This window comes from Hyperolius riggenbachi, chromosome 11, assembly GCF_040937935.1.
Source record: "Hyperolius riggenbachi isolate aHypRig1 chromosome 11, aHypRig1.pri, whole genome shotgun sequence".
In the NCBI taxonomy this organism is placed as follows: domain Eukaryota; kingdom Metazoa; phylum Chordata; class Amphibia; order Anura; family Hyperoliidae; genus Hyperolius; species Hyperolius riggenbachi.
This window is the reverse complement of record NC_090656.1, coordinates 58746859-58773007: the sequence shown is the minus strand read 5'-3', so window position 1 is coordinate 58773007 and position 26149 is coordinate 58746859. Positions and strand designations below refer to the sequence as shown.

Here is a 26149-nt window from a genome sequence, read left to right as displayed (position 1 = left end):
AGGAGATGTAAAGCTTTCATTCACGCACCATTAATGCTCAGCATGACTTTGCTTATTAGTAATGGAGTAGTGTGTGTGTGTCTGTGTGTGCGTGTGTATCTGTGTGTGTGGGTTTGTGTGTGTGTTTGCGTGTGTCTGTTTGTATCTGTGTGTGTGTGTATGTGTCTGTGCATGTCTGTGTGTGTGTGTTTGTATGTATGTGTGTGTGTGTGTGTGTGTGTGTCTGTTTGAATGTGTGTGTGTGTCTGGTGCGTGTCTGTGTGTGCATTTGCGTGTGTCTGTTTGTGTGTGTGTGTGTGTGTTTGTATGTGTGTGTATGTGTCTGTGTGTGTGTGTTTGTGTGTGTGTCTGGTGTGTGTGTGTGTGTCTGGTGTGTGTGTCTCTCTGTGTGTTTGCGTGTGTCTGTGTGTGTGTTTGCGTGTGTCTGTTTGTATGTATCTGTGAGTGTGTGTGTGTGTGTGTGTGTGTGTGTGTATGTGTCTGTACATGTCTGTGTGTGTGTGTTTATATGTATGTGTCTGTGTGTGTGTGTGTGTGTGTGTGTCTGTTTGTATGTGTGTGTGTCTCTGTGTGTCTGGTGCGTGTCTGTGTGTGCATTTGCGTGTGTCTGTGTGTGTGTGTGTGTGTGTCTGTATATGTGTGTCTGTGTGTTTGTGTGGGCATTTTAGGGCATATTTTGCTCTGTACATTATAGTGTACCAGAGATCAGAAAATACAAAGAATCGATACTTACCCGTGGCTTCCTCCAGCCTCATAAACAGGTGTGAGTCCCTCGCCATCCTCCCGCAGTCTGTTGTTCAGCGGTAATCAGCCCCAGTAACTGACTCAGTCGGGTCCAGTCTGGGTCTTCTGCGCATGCAGCAGCCAGCTCGTGGGCCCTGGGGGTAGGGGGGAATTTGCATTAAAAAAGGGGTCCGTAATTCTGCTTAGAGGGGTAGGTCTGTTGGGGGAGGTCTTTCAAGGGGGCCCCTTGGTTAATTTTGCCCCAGAGGCAAAGCACTTGCTAGATGAATACTACTTGCTAGTGAAGTGCTGATAGCACTTGCTAGATGAATGTCGCCCGGACAGATTGTTTTGTGGCAGTTTTGGAGCAGTGATTGTACAGACATGCTGCTCTGCTATCTGTTTAGCTAACTATGTTCTATGGTGGGGAAGGAGCAGAGGGTGTAGAGGAGGAAATAGTATTAATGATCTGGTGAGCAGAGTCCAATGCGCATTGACAAAGAGGAGGCAAATGATGTTTCGGACAGCTGTACTCACACTAGAAAAACTGTTTCAAAAAACGATAGCGTTAGCGGATACGCTACCTGTTTTTGGTGTGCACTGGTCCTCACATCGCGTTTTGTGATTTATAGTGGAAAAGAGTTCTAATAGTGCTTTTAAAAAATGTAGACAATATTAAAGTGAACCTAAAGGGAAAAAAGTGAAGCAGGTCACTTTGGTGCACGTACGGAGCTGCGTAGCGCCAGCTATCGGCGCGGCTATAGCTGCAGTGCTATAATCTGCACTCCGCGTATCTGTAATTCGGGTGCCAGTGATAGCTGGACCCCAAATTACATAGCCATCCCGAGTTGATACAACTCGGAGGGTAAATAGTATTTTACGCCGCCGGGAATTTCAGCGGCAGCATAGGGAGTGGTCATTTGTCTCACTCTGCGCCAATGTGACCAGCAGCGTACTGCCATGTATGCGAAAAAATGGGTGGTACTTACTTCATTTTATTCCATTCCACTTGCCTGTACCGATCCAGCGTTGGATCGGTGGTTGGATGAGTGTAGGACGTGGGAAGCTATTAGGGAGGATCCAGAGGCTTCTCTCTAGAGAGGTACCGTAAGTATCTAACTTTTTTTTTTTAAATTACAGGTTTATTTTAAAACTTAGATAGTAAACTACAGCTCTGCTTTAAGGTTTTAGATTAGTTTGTTTTATGTGTTTCCCTGGATTCCCAGTTTCATGCCTAGCACTGTTTGTGGTAACAGAGTTTGGAGGAGCTGTCCTGTATGGATGTGGCCTCTCGCTACGCTTCCTGCTGGTGGAAGAAGAAGAGATTAATCAGGAAGGTGATTTGGTCTTAGAAGTGTTGTGAAAGCACATAATCCTCTTTGTGCTACAGAGACCTGTGACTGCGGTGGGGGTTGTTCCTTTAAGTTGTCCTGGGAATTATTGGCAGAGGGGAAAATAAAAACCTTTTGGCCAGTTCATTCTTGCCCTCACCGTCCAGGTGAAGCAGAGGTATACGATGGACTCCTACAGAAGCCATAAAAAGTTTTTACCAACTTTGGTGTGTTCATGTTTAATGGTAAAATAGTATTAATCCCACGGTTACTGAATTGATTTATATAAATATATCAATTGCGCTCCCCTCCTTTCCCTCTCCCCTCTATGTCCAGGCTTGCTGCAACTCAAATTGATGCTACATGTACATCCCTATAAAATCAAAAATTGCTAATAGAGTACGCTACCCCCTACAAGTAAATGAAATTAGTCTCAAAAGTTCCTACTGTAAAAAGTCCTTATAATAGGTCAAACAGGTCCACTGTCCAGATGCTCCAAAAGGCTTGATCATTCAATGCAGGACTCCATACATGCAAAAGAAAGAGAAATAGAAGACCATAGTGCGACCTGTCTATAAAATAGTTATGTAGGGACCATCACCTTATGGGACCCGATGCGTGCGACTTCTACTGTGGGTTCACCTCTATCACCACAGGTGGTAGCCAACAATTGGCACGCTCACTGTAATGGATAGCGGAGATACCGCCGCAACAGCAAGCAGCATGGCGGCTACCTCCGTGTCGCAGCCGGCGGTTTCCGACACACAGTTACATGCTGGTGCTTTGCCTGGTCCTTCTATCGCTCATAGACTAAGGGCTACGCGCGCCGAGCGAAAGGACCTTTATGCATCTAGAAGGGGAGTCAGCTGATCACTCGGTCAGCTGACTCCAGCTATGCTCTGGATTGGCTGAGTGACTGGGGCGGCGCTGTAGAGCGCGTTTAGTATATATAGAACCTGACTGTCAGTTGTTCCGCGTCTGCAGTTGCATATGCTACGTGTTAGCACTCAGACCTAGTCAGATCCCAAAGTGTGCTAGAACCAGCTGGAGCTGGGGATCCACACTTAGCCAGATTCTGTTGATAGCTTAAAGTACTAATTGAATTGTATTATTTGTTATGACCTTCTGCTAGTTTGACTATTGTTCTGCTCTCTGATTCGGTACCTTTGCCTATCTGATATAAGTTGCCGACTCTGCCTGAACTACTACTCTGATTTAGCTTCCTGTCTCTGTACCGTATCTGTCCGTGTGTTGCCAAACCTGCTTGTCTGACTCTTCTGCCCTCACCAGGGAGCTTAGTCCTGGTGAGGGACTCTCAATTTAGTTATCACCTGCTCCTCAGGTAGATAGCTGCAGTATAGTCTGAATCACCTGCTCCTCAGGTAGATAGCTGCAGTATAGTCTGAATCACCTGCTCCTCAGGTAGATAGCTGCAGTATAGTCTGAATCACCTGCTCCTCAGGTAGATAGCTGCAGTATAGTTTGAATCACCTGCTCCTCAGGTAGATAGCTGCAGTATAGTCTGAATCACCTGCTCCTCAGGTTGATAGCTGCAGTACAGTCTTAATCACCTGCTCCTCAGGTTGATAGCTGCGGTGCAGTCTTATCACCTGCTCTTCAGGTGACTAGCTAATACAGCACTGTCGGGATCCTCTGCCCCTCAGGAAATCTCCTGCTGCAGTACAGTCTGAATCACTCGCTCCTCGAGTGATCACTCTACATTGACTCACTGTGCATCACCCGCTCCTCGGGTGAAACTATCACTATTGCTCTGTGTCTCCAGCCTGCTGGGGTACTGATTACTGTGTTCCTTAGAGATACCCCCTTCTACCAGCCCCTCTGGGGTAGTGGGTATCTCCATTAATATTTACTGTTGCACCAAAACACTATCTTACACCTGTGTGTCCTGTGTCTTGCTATACTTGTATTATTGGTGATTCTGCAGATCACCACATAATCAGGTATAACATCTGTATTATTGGTGATACTGCAGATAACCAATAATCAGAAAATCTGTTCTTGCTGACACCAATCATTACACTCACCTTATTAAGAGGCTGCTCAGCCCCACAGACAGCAACCACGCTTGTGTAATTATCCGACTTCTTTCCACAGATGTAGATAAGTTGAATCTCGGACAAAACAACAAGAGATCATAGTGCAATCAAACTTTCAAAACAAGAGGTCTCACTCCAATCCACCTCTATCTAACTAATGCTCACCCTTTGCTGCCGCTGCCCACACTCACAGACAGCTGTCCAGGCTTTATGGGTGTGCAGTTTTAGCCACAACGTATACAGACAGTATCCTCCTTCCACTTGCAAACAGGACTCTGACACAGATCTAGGGCTAAGAAGCTTCTGATAGTGTAAAACCGTTGGTTTATTCAATAAAATCAAGGAATCATACTCACAAACATCAAGTAAAATGCGCATGTAATGTTTAAAATATCAGAGGACGTCTCCTCCTGCTGCTGGTCGCTTCCCTTCCTGGCTCCGCCCTACGCGTTACGTCATACGACTCATCAGGGGCTAGCCTATAGAATAGACTGTGTAGTTATGGCTCTCATACTACATGGAAGGGGGTAAAATTGGTCTGTGATCTTTCATTTTCCAAAGACTATGGTCTGATGTGTGTATGAGCCTTTACAATCTAAGGGATGCTCTGGATGAAAGATCTGGCAGTGAGTGGTTGGACCATAGTCTAAAGCCTGGTACACACTTTCAATTAAGATTGGCCAATCCCTGACCAATTTTACCACCTCCATGTAGTATATACATATATATTGAATACTATGAGCAGATTGTGTAAGCAAACCCTCATACTACATGGAGGTGGTAAAATTGGTCAGTGATTGGCCAATCATAATTGAATGTGTGTACCAGGCTTTAGCAAGTACTCTCTTGCACAAAACCTGTGTAGCCAGATGGGAAGGAGTTAAGTGTGAACCTGCGGTAACATGAAAACAGTCTTAGCATTCAGAAACCCAATTTTAGCTGTTCAGGAAAAAAAAGGCAAAATCTAAAAAAGGACTCTTTGAAGGAAACAGTCAGTGACCTAATTTACTCATCCACCTCGGAATACGTGCGCAGCGGGCGAATAGTGAGTCAGCATGAGCTTGGATTAAACCTATCACAGGAAGGGTTGATTGTGTTAGGTTGGTGATGAGTTCATTTTATTTTGGAAGGGTAAATGTTGGGCTTTAAAAATACTGTATTTTTTGGACTGTAAGACTCACATTTACTCCCCCAAAAGTAGGGAAAAAAGTCACTGCGTCTTATCGTCCAAATGCAGGGAGTTCCTGACTTGCGAACGCCTGACAATACAAACCTCCAACGTGCCGCAATGTTGGGGGCTCCCTGTACTGTTCCCATGCAGAGGAGGACACAGGGGGACAAACGGAGGACACAGGGGGACACAAAGGTAGCAAAGAGGAGGACAGAGGGGAACAAACGTAGGACACGGGGGGCACAAAGGTAGCATAGTGGAGGACACAAGGGGGACAGAGGTGGACACATGGGGGACACAGGAGGACACAAGGGGGACAGAGGAGGACACAGGGAGACACAAGAGGTACAAGGGAACATAATCCACAAAGGGCTTGATTCACTAAGTGTTAGCATGCCAGTGAAAAGCCCCTTAGCATGTGCAAAGTGCCTTTGCATGCGCTAATATGCACAAAAGTGTGCATGTGCAAAGTAACAGCGTTGCCCGTGCAAACTACTTAGCACCCTAGTTTGCACGTGCAAAGCTTTTAGGCGTGCTAACTATGTTAGCACCCTTTAGTGAATCGAGCCCAAGATGTTCCTTCATCATGGATGCATCAAATTTTTCCCCTGGTTTTTGTCGTCGAAACCTAGGTGCGTCTTATGGTCAGGAGCGTCTTAATATTCCTAAAAATACGGTACTTCCTTAGATTTGGGTGGGGCAAAGGCACAGATCATGATCACCACAGTGTAGGAGCTCCAGCATATTTACCATACCAGCGCCAAACACAGTATTTTAAACTTTATTTTACCCAAAATTTCTGATTTGCTGGTTACAAAAAACAAACAGCAAATCGGAAACACTGTAGATTAGCAGGCAGTAGATTGTGCAGCTCTTCTGATCGCCATTAAAGGATCACACTGGAAAATGTGTCGGGGATCGCTGCACAAAGCGCCTGTGCGACTGCAAGTGCAGGAGTGGTCTCCAGTAGGCCCAGAAATGGATTAGAATGAAATGGAACCTTAGGCAAAATAGCATTTTTTTTTCTCACCGCTGATGGTCACCTGGCTTTTTTTCTAGTGAGATTTGGTGGGGTCTACCATCCACCAGGCCCCTAGAATCTCTGCAGACCCTAGGCAACACCCTAGAATTGCCTTGTGGATGAACTGAATCCTAGGCCTCAGTGTTTTACCATTCAGAGAGGCCTTGGTTGTGTTTCTTTTCCTTCCCTTGTCTTGTTTTATGTATAAAGCACAATAAAGGTTTCTGTATAAGCTTGCAGACCCTCAGCGCTTGCATAATATGTGTCATAACTGTAACTAGTTCTGATCATGCCGGAGCGTTTAGCATTCACACTTCTGCTATTATAGGATGTGAAAGAGTGCTAAGCGTATGACTCACAGGCAGCTTCTGACAAAGGAAGAACACATTTTCTTAAAGAAGCTCTCCGGTCTAATGTAAAAGTATCATGTAAGGAGAGGCTATTGAAAAGGCTTTATAAAGCCCCAACCTCCTGATTTGCCTCCTTTTCTTGCAGGGGAAAAAAGCAGCTAAGATGAAAAAAAAATGCTGCCTGACTCCCTCACAAACTACGGGATAAATTCACTAACAGTAAATCTCATCTTGGTTGGTCTTTGAATTCTAGAGTACCGTATTTTTCGGATTAAACGATGCTCTTGACCATAAGACGCACCTAGGTTTAGAGGACAAAAACCAGGGGGGAAAATATATACTAAACCTGGTGCATCCATGGTGAAGGGCCATCTTGTGGATTATACCTCCTTTGTACCTCATGCCCCCTTGTACCTCTTATGCCTCCCTGTATCCTCCTCTGTCCCCCATGTGTCCTCCTCTGTCCTCCTTATGTCCTCCTCTATGCCCCTTTGTGTCCCCCTTGTGTCCTCTTGTCTGCCCATTTGTATCTACAGGGGGACACAAAGGGGCTGAGATGAGGACACAAGGGGGACACAATACAGGGAGTCCCCAACATTGCGGCGGGTTGAAGGTCCGTATTGGCAGGCGTTCACAAGTCAGGAACTCCCTGCATTTGGACTATAAGATGCAGTGACTTTTTTCCCCCACTTTTGGGGGAGTAAAAATTAGTCTTATAGTCCAAAAATACAGTAAATGTCCCAAATTAGGATAAGAGGCCTGAGCCTCTTATCCTAATTTAGGACATTTACTGTATTTTGCATTGTTTGCATTGTTGAGTATTGTTGAGCGATGTACTTTATTTGAATATGGCATTATGAATCTGGGCATCCATTAAAATGTGTGCTGGGTATTTAGGCAATGGATTTAAATGTTTACCTTTTTAGCTCCTCAAAATTTGTTCTTAGCACCACTACCTAGCTTAGTTCTGACCTCCCCACCCCCACCCTCCCAAGTGCCTAAAACTAACCTCTTAAACTTGGTGCCCAAACAACCGCTAGTTGTAGCCAATAGTGTATGATCGGCTACAACCATTAACTCCTATGTAGTAGCCGTTCAGCTACTACTCACATCAGGCGCCCAGTCAGCGTGGGGTGGGAGTGGTAGTCCACAAACAAGAACAACTATCTCAAGGTACCTGTGCTTCCCTAGCCTTTCACTAGCCCAATGGGGTTTATGATATATTAATGTGTGGTTTTCATTGAATAGTTAAAGGTTTTCTATTTGTTTATATATATTTTGGATCCGCCTTTTTTGTATTCCCTAATAGCTCATCATTACTCTGTATGGGGGCTAAATAAATGTAGAAAAGAAAAAAATAAAATATGAATATGGGATTTATGGAATGTGCTGTTTAGGGTTAGATCTGTAGATAAAATTGTTTATCTTATCAGTTTGTTTAAAGAAAGCTCAGCAGTAGGGTCAAGCTGTGTTTCCACAAGGGTATTACATTTCGCAAGTATGCATATTTCCTCGTTATTTTATGGATATTTTTATGGAAATTTTACATACGTCAGTAGGAATGATCAATGATATGCAAATATTTCCGAGTTTATGCATTGATGTAATTTTTAAATGCAAATATATGCAGCTTGAAAATGGACCAATTAATTTAAACCTGGTGGACTTGATTGGTCCATTTTCAAGCTGAATATATTTGCATGCCAATTTACATCAATTTGCATAAACTCGGAGTATTTGCATATCATTCATCATCCCTTTAGGCCAGTTGTAATTGACAATTACATGGGAAAGCAACAATCTGCATGGAGGCCCGGTGCACACCAAAACCGCTAGCAGATCCGCAAAATGCTAGCAGATTTTGAAACGCTTTTTCTTATTTTTCTGTAGCGTTTCAGCTAGCAATTTGCGGTTTTGGGAAGCGTTTTTGGTGTAGTAGATTTCATGTAAAGCTGTTACTGAACAGCTTCTGTAACAAAAACGCCTAGAAAACCGCTCAGAACGGTTTGCGTTTTTCCTATACTTTACATTGGAGGCAGAAACGCCTCCGCAATCCAAAAAATGCCTCACCTCGGGAGTATGCGTTTCAGCAAAACGCCTCCCGCTCTGGTGTGAACCACCCCATTGAAATACATTACCCAAGCAATTCCACATCCGCAAACGGATCGAAAAACGTTGCCAAACCGCTCTGGTGTGCACTAGGCCGGAGATGCGGGAAGCGAATATCTCCAGTCCAGTAGTTTTTTGGGGGGAACGGATTACATAAAAACGCATTCAATGGAAACTATTCCATTGAAATTGCATTGCTTTCAGAACTAATGCCCAATATTGCAATGCAAATTCCCTCTCAGTGGAAATGGACCCTAATTAAAATGTGCAAGCAAATTTCGGATGTGCAAAAACGCATAGTCAAAGGAGAGATGCATTTCTGCTAAAATGCGCAACATTGCATTTGTGTTTTTGCATGCACGAAAAAAATGTAAACCTTGCAGCATAATGCGAATTCCCACCGACTTTCTTTAGCTGCGGTAAAAAAAGCACACAAATGTTTGTATATGAATGTGAATTGTAACACATGCAAATAAAGTTCAGTGTTTCACAATGAAAAGTATGAACCCTGCTTTAAAGGACAACTGAATCGAGAGGGATATGTGGGCTGCCATATTTATTTCCTTTTAAGCAATACCAGTTGCCTGGCTATCGTGCTAATCCTCTGCCTCTAAGGGCTGAAACCCACTAGCAGCGTTTAGCAGTGATTTGAAAAACCACTTGCTAATGCAATACCATGGGATCACACCCATTGCATTACATTAGCAAGATGTTTTCAAATCACTAAGCGCTCAAAAAAGCGCTCCTAGTGGGTTGCGGTCCTAATAATTTAAGCCATAGACCCTGAACAAGCATGCAGCAGATTAGGTGTTCTGGTGTGATTCAGACTCTACGGCAGCCAGATAGATCGGCAGGGCTGCCAGGCAACTGGTTTTGTTTAAAAGGAAATAAATATGGCAGCCTCCACATACCTCTCGCTACAGCTGTCCTTTAATCTCAAAATATGTTCTTCGAGTTAAAAAAAACTTCTCCGTTTAAGCAGCAACAATGCTGAAATGGCACAGGGAATTTCTGCCAGGTTTATGAAGAGGAGGCCTCTGTGACGAGGCGCAGTAAGCAGTTGTTACGAACGTAACGGATCCCAGCTACTTAGGCTTGGTGTTGACAAAGGCACAGGTCCCCGCCGAGCTGCCGCTGCACCTGCTGCTCTGTACCTGAGGCATCATTCCTGTCATCTCCAGCCCACCGAGAGCTCCTCCGCTGTATAATCACCCTGGAAGATGTTCAGAGCCGTCTGGCTGATTGCCAGAGCTCTGTTCCTGAGAGGAGAGCCACATCTCAGCAGCATGTGGAGTAGCAGTTAGCACTCTTGCCTTGCAGCGCTGGCTCCCTGGTTTGAATCCCAGCCAGGTCTCTATCTGCACGGAGTTTGTATGTCCTTCCCATGTCTGCACTCTAGTTTCCTCACGCATCCCAAAACAATTAAGTTAAAGTGGACCTGAACTCAGAAGTCATCTCTGCTCTAAAAACTACACAACAGCATAATAGCCTTTAAACAAAAAACATTTCTTTGTTACAGCTGATACAAATCCTAAATTAAATCTGCACAGTTTCTACTTCCTGAATTATGGAAACAGACATATTGTTTACAGCCTGTGCTTTCAAATGAGCTTATCTGCAATAGGCGGTCATGTAACAGGTGGAGGATCAAATTACAACTAGTAGTTAGACACAGATAAGGAGGAATTAGACAGGCTAAACTCTCTAAATACATACAGGGTGCATTTCTCTATGTTTTCCTTGTGTCCTGTGCAAGATTAGGAGGGAGAAGAGGCTGCCTGTGCTAAATAAGGCAGCCTGTGCTAAATAAAAATCTTTTGTAGCTTACAAAGATTTCGTCATTGAGGTAAGACACCTCATTACCCTTTTCGCTTTTAAACAGTTTTTAGACACTTTTATACATCCAGGGCGCCTCTTCTCCCTCCTAATGTGCTTAGTACACCCCGGTACATAACCTGTCTGTGGGGTGGTGACAAAACTCTCGTGGTTGCCGCCACGGTGGGCATCTGTCTCCTTTTTCTTTCAAGAGAGCGACTACTTCCAGGTCCTTGCAGGACCACCCCGAGTGGAGTCGGGTTCATTGTCTCCACCTGCTTCCTGTGGTTGGTTCTTTGCAACCCTCAGCTCCTTGCAACCCTCCTTTGTGAGTAGTATTCTTCTCCTTATTATTGTTTAAATCTATCATTAGAATACTGCACTACTGGGCTCCTGTCTTTTTGTTTCCTGTGCTTTTCTTCATAAGGTGCTGTGACACCCCTACCCCATTCCCTCCTGTGCAAGAGTTCAGTTCCACTTTAATTGACTTCCCCCAAATTTGCCCTAGACTACAATACATACATAGACACATGACTATAGGGATTAGATCCTGAGCTCCTCTGAGGGACAGTTAATGCCAAGACAATAAACTTTGTACAGCGCTGCAGAAGATGTTGGCGCTATATAAATACTAATTAATAATATTATCTGCTGTTCAAGCCAAGACCTGAGGGCAGCAGGGGAGGAAACCACCAAAATCAGTATAAACCCCCTTCCTCCCTGTAACATTCTAGGATTTCAAGCTGTGCAGATTTACTGTTTTTCTTTTTATTGTGGTTCTTATATATATATAGCTATAGCTGTAGCTGGAATGAAAAATAACTAACTAGTTAACAAAGAAGTTATTGGCAGCTGAAGGTACTCATACAGTGTTAGAACTGCCACAAAGGCTGTAGCATGCCTTCTGCCCAAGGAGGGAACCTACAGTTGTGTTCAAAATTATTCAACCCCCACTGAAATTTAGTGTTTTAGCCAGTTTGACATTGATTTTGATCATTTCAGTCATCTTGTTTACAATTAAATCAAAGAGGCACTTGTAAGTCAGACAAATATAACATAACATTTATAATGAAATAACCACAAATGTCTTTTCTGTGCTCACATCATTATCAGTTTTATTCAACCCCCAAGTGACATTCATGCTTAGTACTTAGTACAATATCCTTTTCCAGTTATAACAGCTTTTAAACGTGAAGCATAGCTTGACACAAGTGTCTTGCAGCGATCTACGGGTATCTTAGCCCATTCTTCATGGGCAAAAGCCTCCAGTTCAGTCACATTCTTAGGCTTGCGTGCTTCAACTGGTTTCTTTAAGTCCCACCAGAGGTTCTCAATCGGATTTATGGCCTTTTTCCACTACCCTGCGATTTGCGATTTGATTCTGATCGCAAATCGCAAGGTATATTAAACTAATGGAAACTGCAGCAGCAATTTCCATTAGTGCAATCCGATTGCGATGCAATTTTGGTCAAAGCGCAGTCGTCCTGCTGCGTTTTGTATGCGATTGAGCTGTACTATAATGAATATAGTAGCTCAGTCGCAATCACATGGTGGAAATTGAAACGCGATTGCAATCGCTATCGCAAACGCAATCGCGATCACATTTCATAGTGGAAAAGAGCCCTTATTAAGTCTGGTGACTGCGATGGCCACTTCAAAATGTTCCAGCCTTTAATCTGCAACCATGCTCTAGTGGACTTGAAGGTATGCTTGGGATCATTGTCCTGTTGAAAGGTCCAACGTCTCCCAAGCCTCAGGTTTGTGACAGACTGCATCACATTTTCATCCAATATCTCCTGGTACTGAAGAGAATTCATGGTACCTTGCACATGCTTAAGCTTCCCTGTGCCTGCAGAAGCAAAACAGCCCTAAAGCATGATTGACCCCCCGCCATGCTTCACAGTAGGCAAGGTGTTCTTTTCTTCATAGGCTTTGTTCTTCCTCCTCCAAACATAGCGTTGATCCATTGGCCCAAACAGTTCTAATTTTGTTTCATCAGTCCACAGAACACTATCATAAAACTTTTGTGACTTGTTTCACAAATAAATGACTTGTTTCACAAATAAATTGTAAAATACACATATAAATGTACATTTCACCCAGAGTAAAATACTCTATGAATGACAGAACTTTTTTCCCATGCTGCTGTCGCTTACAGTAGGTGTTGAAAATATAACAGATCTGTCAGGTTTTTGAATAGTCTATCTGCTCATAGGGGATTCTCAGTTATTTCTTCACCTACAAAAGCACTCACTGAACAGCAGTGGCTCCATCAAACTGCCAAAATAAAGTGCACGAGTAGGGAGGCTATCAGACATCTTTGTAAAGATCGGTATGATTTACCCGGCATGGGTATACCGAGCCTGAGCCTCATTCTTCTAGCCGTAACTAGAAAGCAGAAGTAGTTTTGATATCAGATAGTTGTATTGATTTAACTGTTGTGTATTCTTTACCAACTGTTACACTTTTGTGTCTCCCTCAGGTACCTACCAAGGTCAATGGGCGGCGGGGATACGTCAAGGGTTTGGAGTGCGCCAGAGCGTCCCCTATGGAATAGCAGCTGTTATAAGATCTCCTCTAAGGACCTCTATAAACTCGCTCCGCAGTGAGCACACCAATGGCACCGCCATGCACCCGGACGCCTCCTGTGGCGCAGCAGGAAGCCCCGCCGTTTCTAGGGGAGGGTTTGTGTTGATGGCTCACAGCGACGCAGAAATGTTAAAGAACAAGAAGAAAGGCATCTTCCGGAGGTCCATCCTCAGTGGCCTGAAACTTCGTAAATCGGAATCGAAAAGCTCTCTGGCCAGCCAGCGGAGCAAGCAAAGCTCATTCCGTAGTGAAGCCGGCATGAGTACCGTCAGCTCCACCGCCAGTGACATTAATTCCACCATCAGCCTGGGCGAGGGGGAGACGGAGTTGTCTGTCATTGAGGACGACATTGATGCCACCACCACGGAGGTCTACATGGGCGAATGGAAGCATGACAAGCGTTCCGGTTTTGGGGTGAGCCAGCGCTCGGATGGGTTGAAATATGAAGGGGAGTGGGCCAACAACAAACGGCATGGTTATGGTTGTATGACTTTCCCGGATGGCACCAAGGAGGAAGGGAAATATAAACAGAACGTACTGGTGAGTGGGAAGAGGAAGAACCTGATCCCGCTCCGGGCCAGCAAGATCCGGGAGAAAGTGGATCGGGCCGTGGAACAAGCCGAGAGGGCCAGTAACATTGCCAAGCAGAAAGCCGAGATCGCAGCATCAAGGTGAGGAAACTGGTTTTCATTACACTGTGAGGTGACTTGATGGCTTCATGTATATTTTCAACCTAACTATGCAACTGTACAAGCTTGCTAACACTTCCAGTTATACAGCAAGTTTTTGTACCTGAGGAGACAAAGATTGGCCAGGTATAAGTCATGGCTAAGTAAGTGTCTTCTGTTTTTTTTATATATGCGTGTGTGTGTGTGTGTGTGTGTGTGGGGGGGGGGGGGTTGGGGGGGTGTTGTTCCAGCTCAGTTCTTTTTAGCGTACAACCAGTCCCCAAATTTAAACATGCTTTATCGGCATAAACAGAAAAGAGAGCAGAGACAAAATAAATCCTACCATGCCTTAATTGGATCATTCTTCCCATCAAGCACCCCTACTTCTATAGCCAACCATCAACTGAAACACTTTCATTCTCTCACTCAGTCATTTTCCCACTTGCTTAAAATCCTTCCCCTCCTTTGTTGTTCTTTAACTTCATGTATAGAAAGAGGGTCTAAGGCGCGGTTCACATTAGCGTTCCAGGTCCGGCTTCCCCGGACCCGGAACGCTCCGTACACAGCGGATGGTGAATGGATACATTGTTAATCAGTGTATCCATTCACACTCGTGCGACCGTCCGGATCCAGATCCGATCCGGGAACGCAGCTCCGGGACGATCCGGCTTTTTTCCAACAATGCTCCATTTTTCAGTCCGTCCCGGTGCGGCTGCGGACTTGGGCCGGATCCCGACCCGAACATGCGGCCATGCTGTGCAATGAGAAACTGATGTTTCTCATCACACTGGCAATAGGACCGGATGCTTCCAGCACTGGTCCTATGCCACTTGGGGGGCCCGGACTACACGCCGGTATCCCCCATGCTTGCGGTGCCTTTCTGGCACTGCAATGTATCTAGTTCCGGCTACTTTATTGTAGCCGGAACTGATACATTCCGGATTCGCAACTTGTGCCGCCTTGTGGCCACCGCAGAGACCCGTACAGTCTCTTTGCGGCCCCCGGACACTTGCGGACTCGAACCGAAAGTGTGAACGGGGCCTAAGCAGGCATCAGTGAAACCAGGAAAAGTTAATATGGTTCTAAACGCTCTTCGCCCTCTGGATATACCCATATTTAAAGTAAACCTGTGAGATAGAAAAGTGCCCCAAATGGGTACACACCTTGGGAGGGGGGAGACTCTGAATCCTAAAAAGGCTTCCCCCATCCACCCCTACAGTCTCGTTCCATCTCTGGGACTCCCGAGGACCGACCTCCCTGAACATGTGCACTAGCTTCGTCCCGCTGAGACCCCAGCATGAATAGCCAAGCCCAATTGGGTCCGTGCTCCTGTACAGGCGCAGACGGTATGCGCCTGCGCAGTGGTTCGGACCCGACAATTTACAAAGAAAGCTAAGTAGGAGGGAGCTAGCATGCATGCGCGAGGTGCCAATAAGCGCATTCGAGCAGACTTTCGGAGGTTGCACCGCTGGAACGAGACTGTGAAGGAGGATGGGGGAAGCCTCTTTAGAATCCAGAGGCTTCCTCCTCCCAATGTGAGTTCTCTGTAGGGCCACTCTTCATCCCTTCAGGTGCACTTTAAGAATATCTTTGTCTTCCCTTTTTTCATGGTTAAGTGTCTTCTGAGCACAACTTGGGAGAGAAGATATACCTTGAAGAAAAAAATCAGAAATAACGGCAGCCTGGATAGTGTAGTATGTTCTGAAAATGGAGGAAGATTAGCTAGGCGGTACTCACAAAATGAGGTTGCTTAGGTAGTCAACCAATCAATACAGTCTATGGAGAACTCCTGTCCCCACACTTGGATTAGATGGGCTTTCTTGAGCTGTAATTGCTCTCTTGAGTGGAAAAATGGCCACCAGTGCATGTGGGTGCAGTTGAAGGCAACCCTCCAAAGTGGGGTAGACAATATAAACTGCAGGAAAGAGGCTCTCAGGTTAAAGGATACCTCAAGGTGACATGTGACATGAAGAGATAAACATGTGTATGTACAGTGCCTAGCACACAAATAACTATGCTGTGTTCCTTTTTTCCCCTCTACCTGAAAGAGTTAAATATCAGGTATGTAAGTGGCAGTTCCTGTCTGAGTCAGGACTGGGTCAGACTACAGTGTGACCCTCACTGATAAGAAATTACAGCTATAAAACACTTTCCTAGCAGAAAATCTTCTGTGGCTTCTGAGAGCAGCAAAGAGATAAAAAGAGTCAATAGTTCATAGATTTTAGCTCTGGCATACTTCAATGAATGTGTCATTGAGCAAAAACAATAAAACAGTTACAACTTAAAAAGTAGATTTAAACATAAAATAAAACTGTGTAATATCTTAAAAAGTCATTTTTAGGAAAAGGAAGATAGATACAATTGCTTATTTCATTCATTTATTTTCTCCTCGGGTGTCCTTTAAAGTGCACTTTGGGAGGGTAACAGTGGAGACAAGAAAAATAGAAAAAACTGGCACCAGTATGCGGCAGGGATGGAACGGCCACTGGTGGGCTTACCTGCAGCGTGCACCGATATGCCACAGCGTCTTGAATGAAAAGGAGAGAAGCGGGCACTGCTGCATAAAATCCCTTTATTGTGGCGGGGTTACAGAGTGGTTAGCAGTGGGGGGAGAGGGTTGCACTTTGGGAGGGGGAAGCCTCTGGATCCTGGAGAGGATCATCCCTCTCTGGTCCGTTCCAATCCTGGATCCCCTGAAATGTGCTTTGTCAACAAGCCCGCCCATGCGCACTAGCACAGACCAGAACACAGAGAAGTGAATTTCTTCATCAACTATATGTGTAATAAAGACTTTTCATTGTGTGCTGTGCAAGATTTCGGGTCTGCTTTGAGCTGCAGCTGTCACCATTCTAGTCATGTGATATAGGTGACAGGATTAGTGGGCATCAGTCTGGTGACGGTTAGCCAATGCGAGCAACTTTATGAGAGATGAAGGGGTGGACACAAGTTACAACTCAGGATAAAGTTTCATTACACGAACAATTTTCACAGGTTATCTATGAAATCCAACTACATTCTAAATTTTTATTCACCTGTCACTAAAAACCATCTAAACCCCAGCACTTCAGCATTGCAATGTATAGCAGACCACCAGCGTTCAATTGCTGTGTCCATTCCTGGGAACATGGAGGCTGGGGGTGATCAAACAGCACCCCAAGGAGACAAAAAACACAGAGACAACGGGGGAGCCCCGATGGTGTAGTATTTCACAAAAATAGTGAGAGGCAGATGTAGATGGTGGAATAGAATACCCACAAAGGAAGGATGCAGAAGGGCAACCTACCACTGTAGGCAGGTGGAGATCAACAAACCGGACTCCACTCGGGTATCCAGCAAGTTGGATGAAGGTTGCACTCTAGTAAAACGAGACTAGATGGTCCACTGTGTTGTGACACCACCATAGGCAAACACGGGGGGGGGGGGGATAATTACAGCTGCCCAGAATCCCCCCTCAGACCTGGGCTGGTGCAGTGTCTGGGGACAGGCACAAGTTAAAACACCAGAATATCTGCAAGCATCCTGCAATCACAGCACTGCCCCCTTTCTTTCCCTGCTACAGTTGACTTTGGATGTAGCAGCAGTGTGTGTACAGAGCGTGGAGCAGCTCTGGGGTACTAAACAGGTCAGGAATGAGCACAGCCCTGTGCCCTGATGTGTGAATGCTTCGCTTTCCCCTTCATTACCAATGTTGGCTGTCCTCATTATTATCTGTATCCAAACTGCTCCTGATCAAACCCATTGGCGGTTGGACGGGAAATTGCATTAGGTGTACCCAGCATGATGTCCTACCATATTATTATACGGTATTTTGCGTGGCAGAGGGAGACCTTTCCGGAATCCCCCCTTGAAAATCCTGGGTTTGCCACCGTCCACAAGGGGCCGACTAGAACACCCATCGAAAGGACGATGTAGATGCACAAGGGAGGCAAAAGGCTCCTAGATAGTGATAACATTTTGTTAAAAACAATAACATGAAAAAGAGTTTAGGTGGCTTACCACAAATGAAGACAAATTCATATAATAAGTGAATTTTATTATGCACTGTCAACATGTTTCGTGGTCTAAGCCCACTTCCTCAGGCCAAATCAAGTGCCCAAAAAAGTACAATGAGCCAACATAAGGCGCTCTCCATTTTATTGTTTTTTATCAAAATGTTATCTCTATCTGGGCGCCTCCTCCCTCCCTTGTGTATCTCTGGGAACAAACAATCCTACAACATGGCAATTTCTCAGCTTATATGAGAAGAATGAAGGGACAAAGAGCTCAAGGTGGCGTTTTCCTCTGGATAAGAGTCGGTGAGCCATTAGTAAGCGTTGCTCTGGCTGCATGTTATTGTTTATCATCTACCTGTACTTCTGCACAGTGACTTGACACAGGGAATTCCTGTACTTGACCCAGTTTCTCCTCCTCTTAATCCATTAAAGCTTGTTGTGTGCTGGCACACGTCCGCCCTCTCCAGTCACCTTGGTACGCAGTAGTCAGTAGCGCCGTCTCTTTCCAGACTCTCAGATCTGATAGTGCCGAGGTCTCTGACTGCTCTGTACTACAGGAAGTCGCTGAGAGCAGCCACCCACCTGTCTTGTGTGCGCGATAAGCTTTGTATTCCTTCTCTGTGCAACATGAGGATGCAGTGATTCATCTCCACCTCCCTGATCTGATGCTTAGGCCTCTGACAGCCACAGGGCAAGACGCCTATAAAACCCAGGCAGCAGAATGTGTTAAAGGGCCCCTTAACTGACAGGGATATGTAGGCTGACATATTTCTTTTTAAACAATACACATTGTCTGTGTGTCATGCTGACCCTCTGCCTCCGATACAGTAAGCCATAGCCCCTGAACAAGCATGCAGATCAGATGTTTCTGACTGAAGTGTGACTGGATTAGCTGCATGCTTGTTTCAGGTGCGTGATTTAAAAACTACTGATGCCAGAATGACCAGCAGGAAAGCCAGGCAACCGGTAGGAAATAAATATGACAGCCTCCATATGTATAACTTTCGCTTTGGGTTCCCTTTAAAGCGTAACTTTAGGCACAAAAAAAATTGGTTACATAGCAAAGAAATGAACAGAGCTACTTAAAAACAGATAAGTGCCTACCTGCAAGAGAGTGCAAGCCCCACTTCTGGGATAAAATACACACCTAGCATACACATAACCTGTCTACCACCGGAGGATGTTGGTTTCCTGTAACAGCTTGCATGCAACGTGTTAAGTACTCGTCCCTCCCACTGCGGAGAAGTCATCCCCCTTTGGGACTAACTAAAGCATAACCTATGCATATGCATAGCCTGGGTGCGCTACCAAGTAAAATCGAAAATTGAAAATTGCGCAAAAGGTGGATCAGCGCATCACCAGGCCGCCTCCGAATGGCCTACAATCAGAGGTGCGCTGAGCCCCCCCAGAAACTGCAAACGCACCTTGAACCCAAAGGCTCTGCATATACACCAAAAGCAAGGCTGCTAAGTGGGAGCAGCTGACCAAAAATGAATTAAATTAGTACATAGCAAAGAAATGAACAACGCTACTTAAAAACAGATAAGTGCTTACCTGCAAGAGAGTGCAAGCCCCACTTGTGGGATAAAATACACACCGAGCATACACATGACCTGTCTACCACTGGAGGATGTTGGTTTCCTGTAACAGCTTGCATGCATTTCCCTTTAAACAATACACATTGTCTGTGTGTCATGCTGACCCTCTGCCTCCGATACAGTAAGCCATAGCCCTGGGCCTGAACAAGCATGCAGATCAGATGTTTCTGACTGAAGTGTGGCTGGATTAGCTGCATGCTTGTTTCAGGTGCGTGATTCAAAAACTACTGATACTGATGCCAGAATGACCAGCAGGAAAGCCAGGCAACCGGTATTGTTTAACAGGAAATAAATATGACAGCCTCCATATGTATACCTTTCGCTTCGGGTTCCCTTTAAAGCGTAACTTTAGGCACAACAAAAAAATGGTTAACCCTCATCCAGGTATTATTACTGACTAGTTTTTTAAATTAATTATGGTGGTATTCGAAGAATTCTGAAAATGAGCTAATAAGAAGGCCTTCTTCTGAACAGCAGAATTGTGTTAGAAACTGTATAAAAGTAAAAGTTTTTGTTCCCATGAACAGTGGTAGTTATGTGACCATGGCTCTCTCCTGCAGCCAAACCTGGTGCAGGGCCCTGGAAGTCTATCCCATGGAGGATAGCAGCATTTATACTTAACTGGGGCTTCCCCCAGCCACGTACATCAAATAAACGCGCCTGGAAATGTGGCCGCACAGTAACGCTGATAGTAAGAAATCAGTATTAAATACGGATATTTAACTGTAAAAGAATATTCGGTATTCAATACCAATATTTCACTTTGGCCAAACCTAGCCCTACTCTCACACAGAATCCTCCCACCAACTCCTAACCCTTACCCCCTCCCCCCCCCCCCCCCACTATCGGCCTAATACCTAAACTTCCCCCGAACACAATACCTCTATAATGCCTAAACCTATGCCCCCCACACACACACATTACCTGCCTGATGCCTCAGCCTATTCAACTATTCATCACCTACATCCCCCCCCCCCCCGCACACATTACCTACCTAATGCCTTACCTATGCCCCACGAACACACACTGCCTACCTAATACCTAAACTTATCCCTTCCTCCCCTGCACACACACTACCTACCTAATGCCCAAACTTATCCACCCCCTGCGCATACACACACTACCTACCTAATGCCTTTCCCCCCTCTGCACAAACTACCCACCTAATGCCTAAACCTATCCCCGCCCCCCCCCCCCACCCCACACAAACTACCTACCTAATGCCTAGCCCTTAACCTCCCCTCCCCTGCACAAACTACCTACCAAACAGCTATGTCTGTACCAGCAGCCGCTATTCACTGTGTGCCCCAATTTCCACTCTGGTGCCCAATATTTTGCATTGGAGCCTATGGCGGCTCCCAATTAGTCCACTTACCGCATGCACCCCTTTTTTACTGCTTCGCCTCCAGTCAGGAAGTAATGCACATGCTCAGCCCAGCCAGGGGAGAGACAGCGGAGGAGACCAAGAGGTGCGGCAGCGGGACAAGTAAGAGATTTGAATGCACTAGGTGGGGACTTTTACATTAGAGAGAACAGCGGGTAGGGGTCCGTTGCGTTTGTCACGGCATCACACTCTGTTACCATCGCGCACATGATTGATCACATCGGATTGAGATTTTTCAGCTTGCTAGATTGGTACATTCGAATCCTTGTCGATACATGCTTGTTGCGGCCCTCAGTGGCGGCTCCAGCTTCATATTTGGGGGGGGGGCACAAGAAGGGGATGGTGGCTGGTTGGTGGGGCCCATTTTGGTGTTCAAAATCGATGTTTGTATGGCCAGCTTTGGATATGTTTTGCCTAATCCTGGTGATAAAATTAAGGCTAAATAGTTCAGCAATGATAGAAACCAAATTACCTCCAGATGTACTTGGCTAGGTTGCTGGCATGCTTTAATCCTTGCTTACTAGCAAAATGCTCCTGTGTGGACAGATCACAGACAAATCATTCCAGCTCCAGCCTGGAAAGGGGAGGGGGAAGAGGCAGGAGGTAGAGGAACACTGTGTGTGTAATTCCTTATACTGATTCAAAACCTCCTGTCTGTAAAATACAAGCTCTAGTTTATTGACTAATTTAAAAGAAAAACAGTAAGCTTTCAGCTTGTAAGCCTTCTTCAGACTCTATTCCTGCTGACTGACAATGATAAAACATACAATCAGAAGGAGGTATGGAGATTTCTTTTTGCAAATAGTGTAAGTGTCATCCAGATACATTAATTACAGGGGATCTTGCAAGAATTATTAGGGATTTATGGCAAATAGATAACACACTTGTTTTACTTAACACCTGCATAGACCTAGGACGACACGGAGAGATTTTGACAGACACTATCCTGTTCACTGTATGCTGCTGGAGCCTGGAAACAGTTAACTGTATGTTACTGAGCAGGGGAAGGGGGGCACAATCATTCGGGGGGGGGGGGGGGGAGGGGGCGGGCATGCCCTAGTGTATTGCCTCCCATGGCAGCACCTATTTTCATCCAATTCAATAAGATCGTTAAATCGGATGGCTGCAAAATCAATAGATGTATGGCCAGCTTTAGGCCAGCAGGAAGACAAGACCATCCCAGAGCTATCATCCTTACATTGTATCTTGGGCTTGCCCTATATAAATATATGTCATTAGTTTGTTCTCTCCCTGGCATACATGTGGAATAGGCAGGGAGTCTGCATGAGTCATGCCAGGGACAGCCGGGTTCTGTGTCCAGATGGCTCCTCTCTGCCATGACTCTGGCACTGCCTGCATGAGGCCCCCGCGTGTGCGGCGTCTGTCCACGTTATTACTCGCTATGAGTCACATTCCAGCATCGCAGAACGAGATTCCCTGCACCAAACATTACAGCTAAGGCTGCCCATACTCTGCAGGCCCATTCAAGAAGATCAATTTCAGCATGAAATCTCTCTGGAATCAGTCTCGAGATGCCGCCTCCACCCCCGGCTGCTGCCCACCAAAATGTTACAGTGCACCCCCTCCCCCACCATAACACACAGGTGCCTGTGCATTCACATCTCACCTGCTCCCGCTGCAATTGTCTGGCTGCTCTTGGTCTCCGCTGGTTCCCCATAATCGCCGCCATCACACAGCCGCCACACATGTGCCTGGTAGCAGAGAAGGAGCAGAAGAGACCGGGCATCAGGGGGGCACATTTACATTTGTGAGGACAGCCGCCAGGGGTTCGGTTGCATTCGTCAGTTGTCACTATATTGCACGCCGTTACTGCTGCGCACCTGATTGATCACATCAAGCTGATATTTTCCAGCATGGTCGATCGATACTTTCAGCCTACAATTGGATGAATCGTCAATTGGGCATGTTAGTTGCAGGCACCGATTTTCATCCAGCAATTAAATTATTGAATCGGATGGTTGATCGGGCAGCAAAATCAATAGATGTGCGGGCACCTTAAAGCAGGATTGTCATTGTCACCATAAAAATTTCAACAGCAACTGGTCTGAGTGTATGAAGTGATAAAGATGCTAATCCTGCATTCAAAATTTTCAAAACTTTTTCTGCTGTTATTGTTTTGAGTTATCACATACCTTAGGAGCACTGGCCCGTTAATAGCCATTGCCATTCAGTTGCATGCTGGGGGTTCTATTTATCTATAATATATTCCTCCTCTTCGCTTTATTTCCCTGCCTAGCTGAAACATGATCCTCTGCTCACTTGTGTTTACAAGCAAGGCTGAGGTGACTCAGCAATTGGAGGAGAAAATAAAAAAAGTTAAGGGAAAAAATGACATCAGTATTTAACCTCAAACTGTGGGCAAAAGACATGGTTCCCACCAGGAACAGAATTATCTTCATTTACTATATAAAATTCACTTAAATCAAAACATGGACAGTACAATACATGTGTTATGTAAGTAGATCAAGTATTTATCTACTTATATATGTGTTTTTCCCTGGCATAATATGGCTAATCCTCCTGCTTTAAGAATGCCTTCCTGTATCTCCACAGCACATTGGACACAGGCAAGGAGGAAATGGACTAGAGAGCAACAAACAGACTTGCTGCATAGAAAACAGTTCACAGATGTGAGAGAAACCATCTCAGTGGCCTTCTTATGTGGGGAGCCTGAAAGATGCAGTACTGGAGACAAATTCAAGCATACCTACCAACTTTTTGAGATACGAAAGAGGGACACCTAAGCCACGCCCCTGCCACACCCCAATCACACCCCCAACACACCCCTTGTCACACGTACCATAAAGTGTCATAAGAAAAATATGTTGTTTTATAATACAAATCGCACTGGTTCTTTCTATTCTGGTTAATTTTCCTTCATGTTAACTTGAAAATAAGAAAGTTTAGAGTCAAATTAATAGACCGCTCCATAGAAAAAAGTAAGCAGTTAATCTGACAGAACCAACAGGTTTTAAACTAGTCCATCTTCTCACTGGGGATTCTCAGGGTTTGCATTGTTTTCAAACGCATTTCCTGAATGGCAGTTGCCATTTGTCTAACTGCCAAAACAGTGAGTAGGGAGGCTGGCTGGTATCTTATTATTTTGGAAGTTAAACTGCTGTTCAGGAAATGCTTTTGAAAACAAACACAAACCCTGAGAATCCCCCATGAAGAGATGGACTAGTCCAAAATCAGTCGGCTCTTTTTCCAACACTGGAGTGTTCCTTTAACAAAATTTTGAATAGACAAGTACACATATACATGGGTGTCCGCAGAACATTTTCCAGAGGGGGGGGGGGGGGGGGCAAAAGGGGGGGAGGAAGAAGTGTCGAAGATTGGGAGCACGTCGTGTGGTGTGCGTAGCGTGCCGTGCAGAAAAATGGGTCTGGTCATGGGCCAGAATATGGGTGTGGTCACGGTTGGAGACAGATTTACATGAACTTAGCAATGGTGGGACGTTAGATTAGGACAGTGGTGGCGAATATTTTGGAGGCCGAGTGCCCAAACTGCAACCCAAAAGTCACTTATCTATCGCAAAGTGCCAACAGCAATTTAAACTAAATACAAACGTTTTAACTCATACATGAACATTATGGAAAATCCAAGTTGAAAATAAACTGTGAAGATAAACAATTTCATCCATCCTACTCCTGAAAAAATGTATTCATTTTTTTTTTAGAACTTCCCAGTTTCATTTTCTGTTTTAAAAAGCTGAAAAAGTAGGTTTAATGCTCTTGTCTCATATGATGATGATTCAGCTTTTTCTATAGTCTCGCAGTTAGCAATCATGTGACCCCCCCCAACAAGACAAATTCAGCAATCATGAGGCCCCCCATCAAGACAAATTCAGCAATCATGAGGCCCCCAACAAGACAAATTCAGCAATCATTAGGCCCCCAACAAGACAAATTCAGCAATCATGAGGCCCCAACAAGACAAATTCAGCAATCATGAGGCCCCCAACAAGACAAATTCAGCAATCTTGAGGCCCCCAACAAATCATGAGGCCCCCAACAAGACAAATTCAGCAATCATGAGGCCCCCAACAAGACAAATTCAGTAACCATGAGGCCCCCAACAAGACAAATTCAGTAACAATAACAATAATATTCATATAGCGCTTTTCTCCCTGGGGACTCAAAGCGCTGTGACCCTGCATTATGCAGTCTCAAAGGCTAGGGAAAAGAGGTGAGTTTTTAGCCTTTTTTTAAAGCTGTCCAGAGAAGGAGCCTCTCGTACTGATTGTGGAAGTGAGTTCCATAGAGTAGGGGCTGCGTAGGAAAAGGCCTGAGCACCAAATGTTAAGTGTATCCTGGGAATAACCAGCTTCATCTTGTTGGCGGAGCGGAGGGTGTGTGGAGGGGCATAAAGTTCCAATAGATCCGCTATGTATTTGGGTCCCATGTGGTGTAGAGCCTTGAATGTCAGCAGGCAGATCTTAAAATTGATTCTCCATTTTACTGGCAACCAGTGAAGAGTTTGCAGTACTGGGGTGATGTGTGAGCTGCAGGGGGCATTGGCTAGGAGTCTGGCTGCAGCATTCTGTACTAGCTGTAAGGGGCGCAGAACCTTATCAGTCGATCCAATGAACAGGGCGTTGCAGTAGTCTAGGCGGGAGGATACAAATTTGTAAACCAGGGCAGGTAGGTCTTCAGCTGGGATAAAGTGTTTGATTTTCGCTATATTTCTTAGATGGAAAAAGGAAGACTTGATGACAGCTGATCCTGCTGTCTGAGTTTTAGATTTCCATGTAGGATCACCCCAAGGTTTCGCACAGAGTCTTTATACTGTACAGTATCTCCCCCAATTGCTTGTTTGAGGTGGTGAGCGTTCTGAACTTTATCCATCATGTGTGGACCACCTACCACCAACACCTCTGTTTTGTCAGAGTTCAGCCTCAGCCAGCTGGTGTTCATCCAATTTTGTAAATCCACTAGACACGCATTTATGGATGCTGATGGGTCTTGGGTGCCAGGCTTGAAGGACAGATAGAGTTGTGTGTCATCTGCATAACAATGGTATCCTAGGCCATAGTTCTGGATTATTTTGCCCAGTGGGAGCATGTAGACTGCAAAGAGTAATGGTGATAGTACAGAACCCTGTGGAACTCCATAGGCAAGTGGCGCTGGATTAGAGTAGTGTGTGCCCTGCTGTGTCATGCCAGATAGGAAGGTCTGAAACCAGCTAAGAACAGTACCTGTTAGGCCACAGTAATTCTTCAGTCACTGGATTAGTATTTCATGAGCCACAGTATCAAATGCTGCTGACAAGTCAAGAAGAATCAGAATTGAGCAATCACCCTTGTCCCTTGCAGTAAGTA

The 26149-nt window shown here is 45.2% G+C and overlaps 1 protein-coding gene across 2 annotated transcripts in view; it reads left to right on the top strand.

The window, feature by feature from the left end:
- The window catches only part of JPH3 (junctophilin 3), a 183160-nt gene that overhangs the window by 72598 nt on the left and 84413 nt on the right, over nt 1-26149 (top strand). Inside the window, exons 2-3 of one of the 2 annotated variants that reach the window (XM_068260161.1) lie at nt 13060-13837; nt 23383-23457. In XM_068260161.1, coding sequence (XP_068116262.1) covers nt 13060-13837; nt 23383-23416 — 812 coding nt within the window. In that variant the 3' untranslated portion in view covers nt 23417-23457. Of the gene's footprint in view, nt 1-13059; nt 13838-23382; nt 23458-26149 lie in introns of those variants that run through there. The other variant, XM_068260160.1, reaches the window with a different exon arrangement.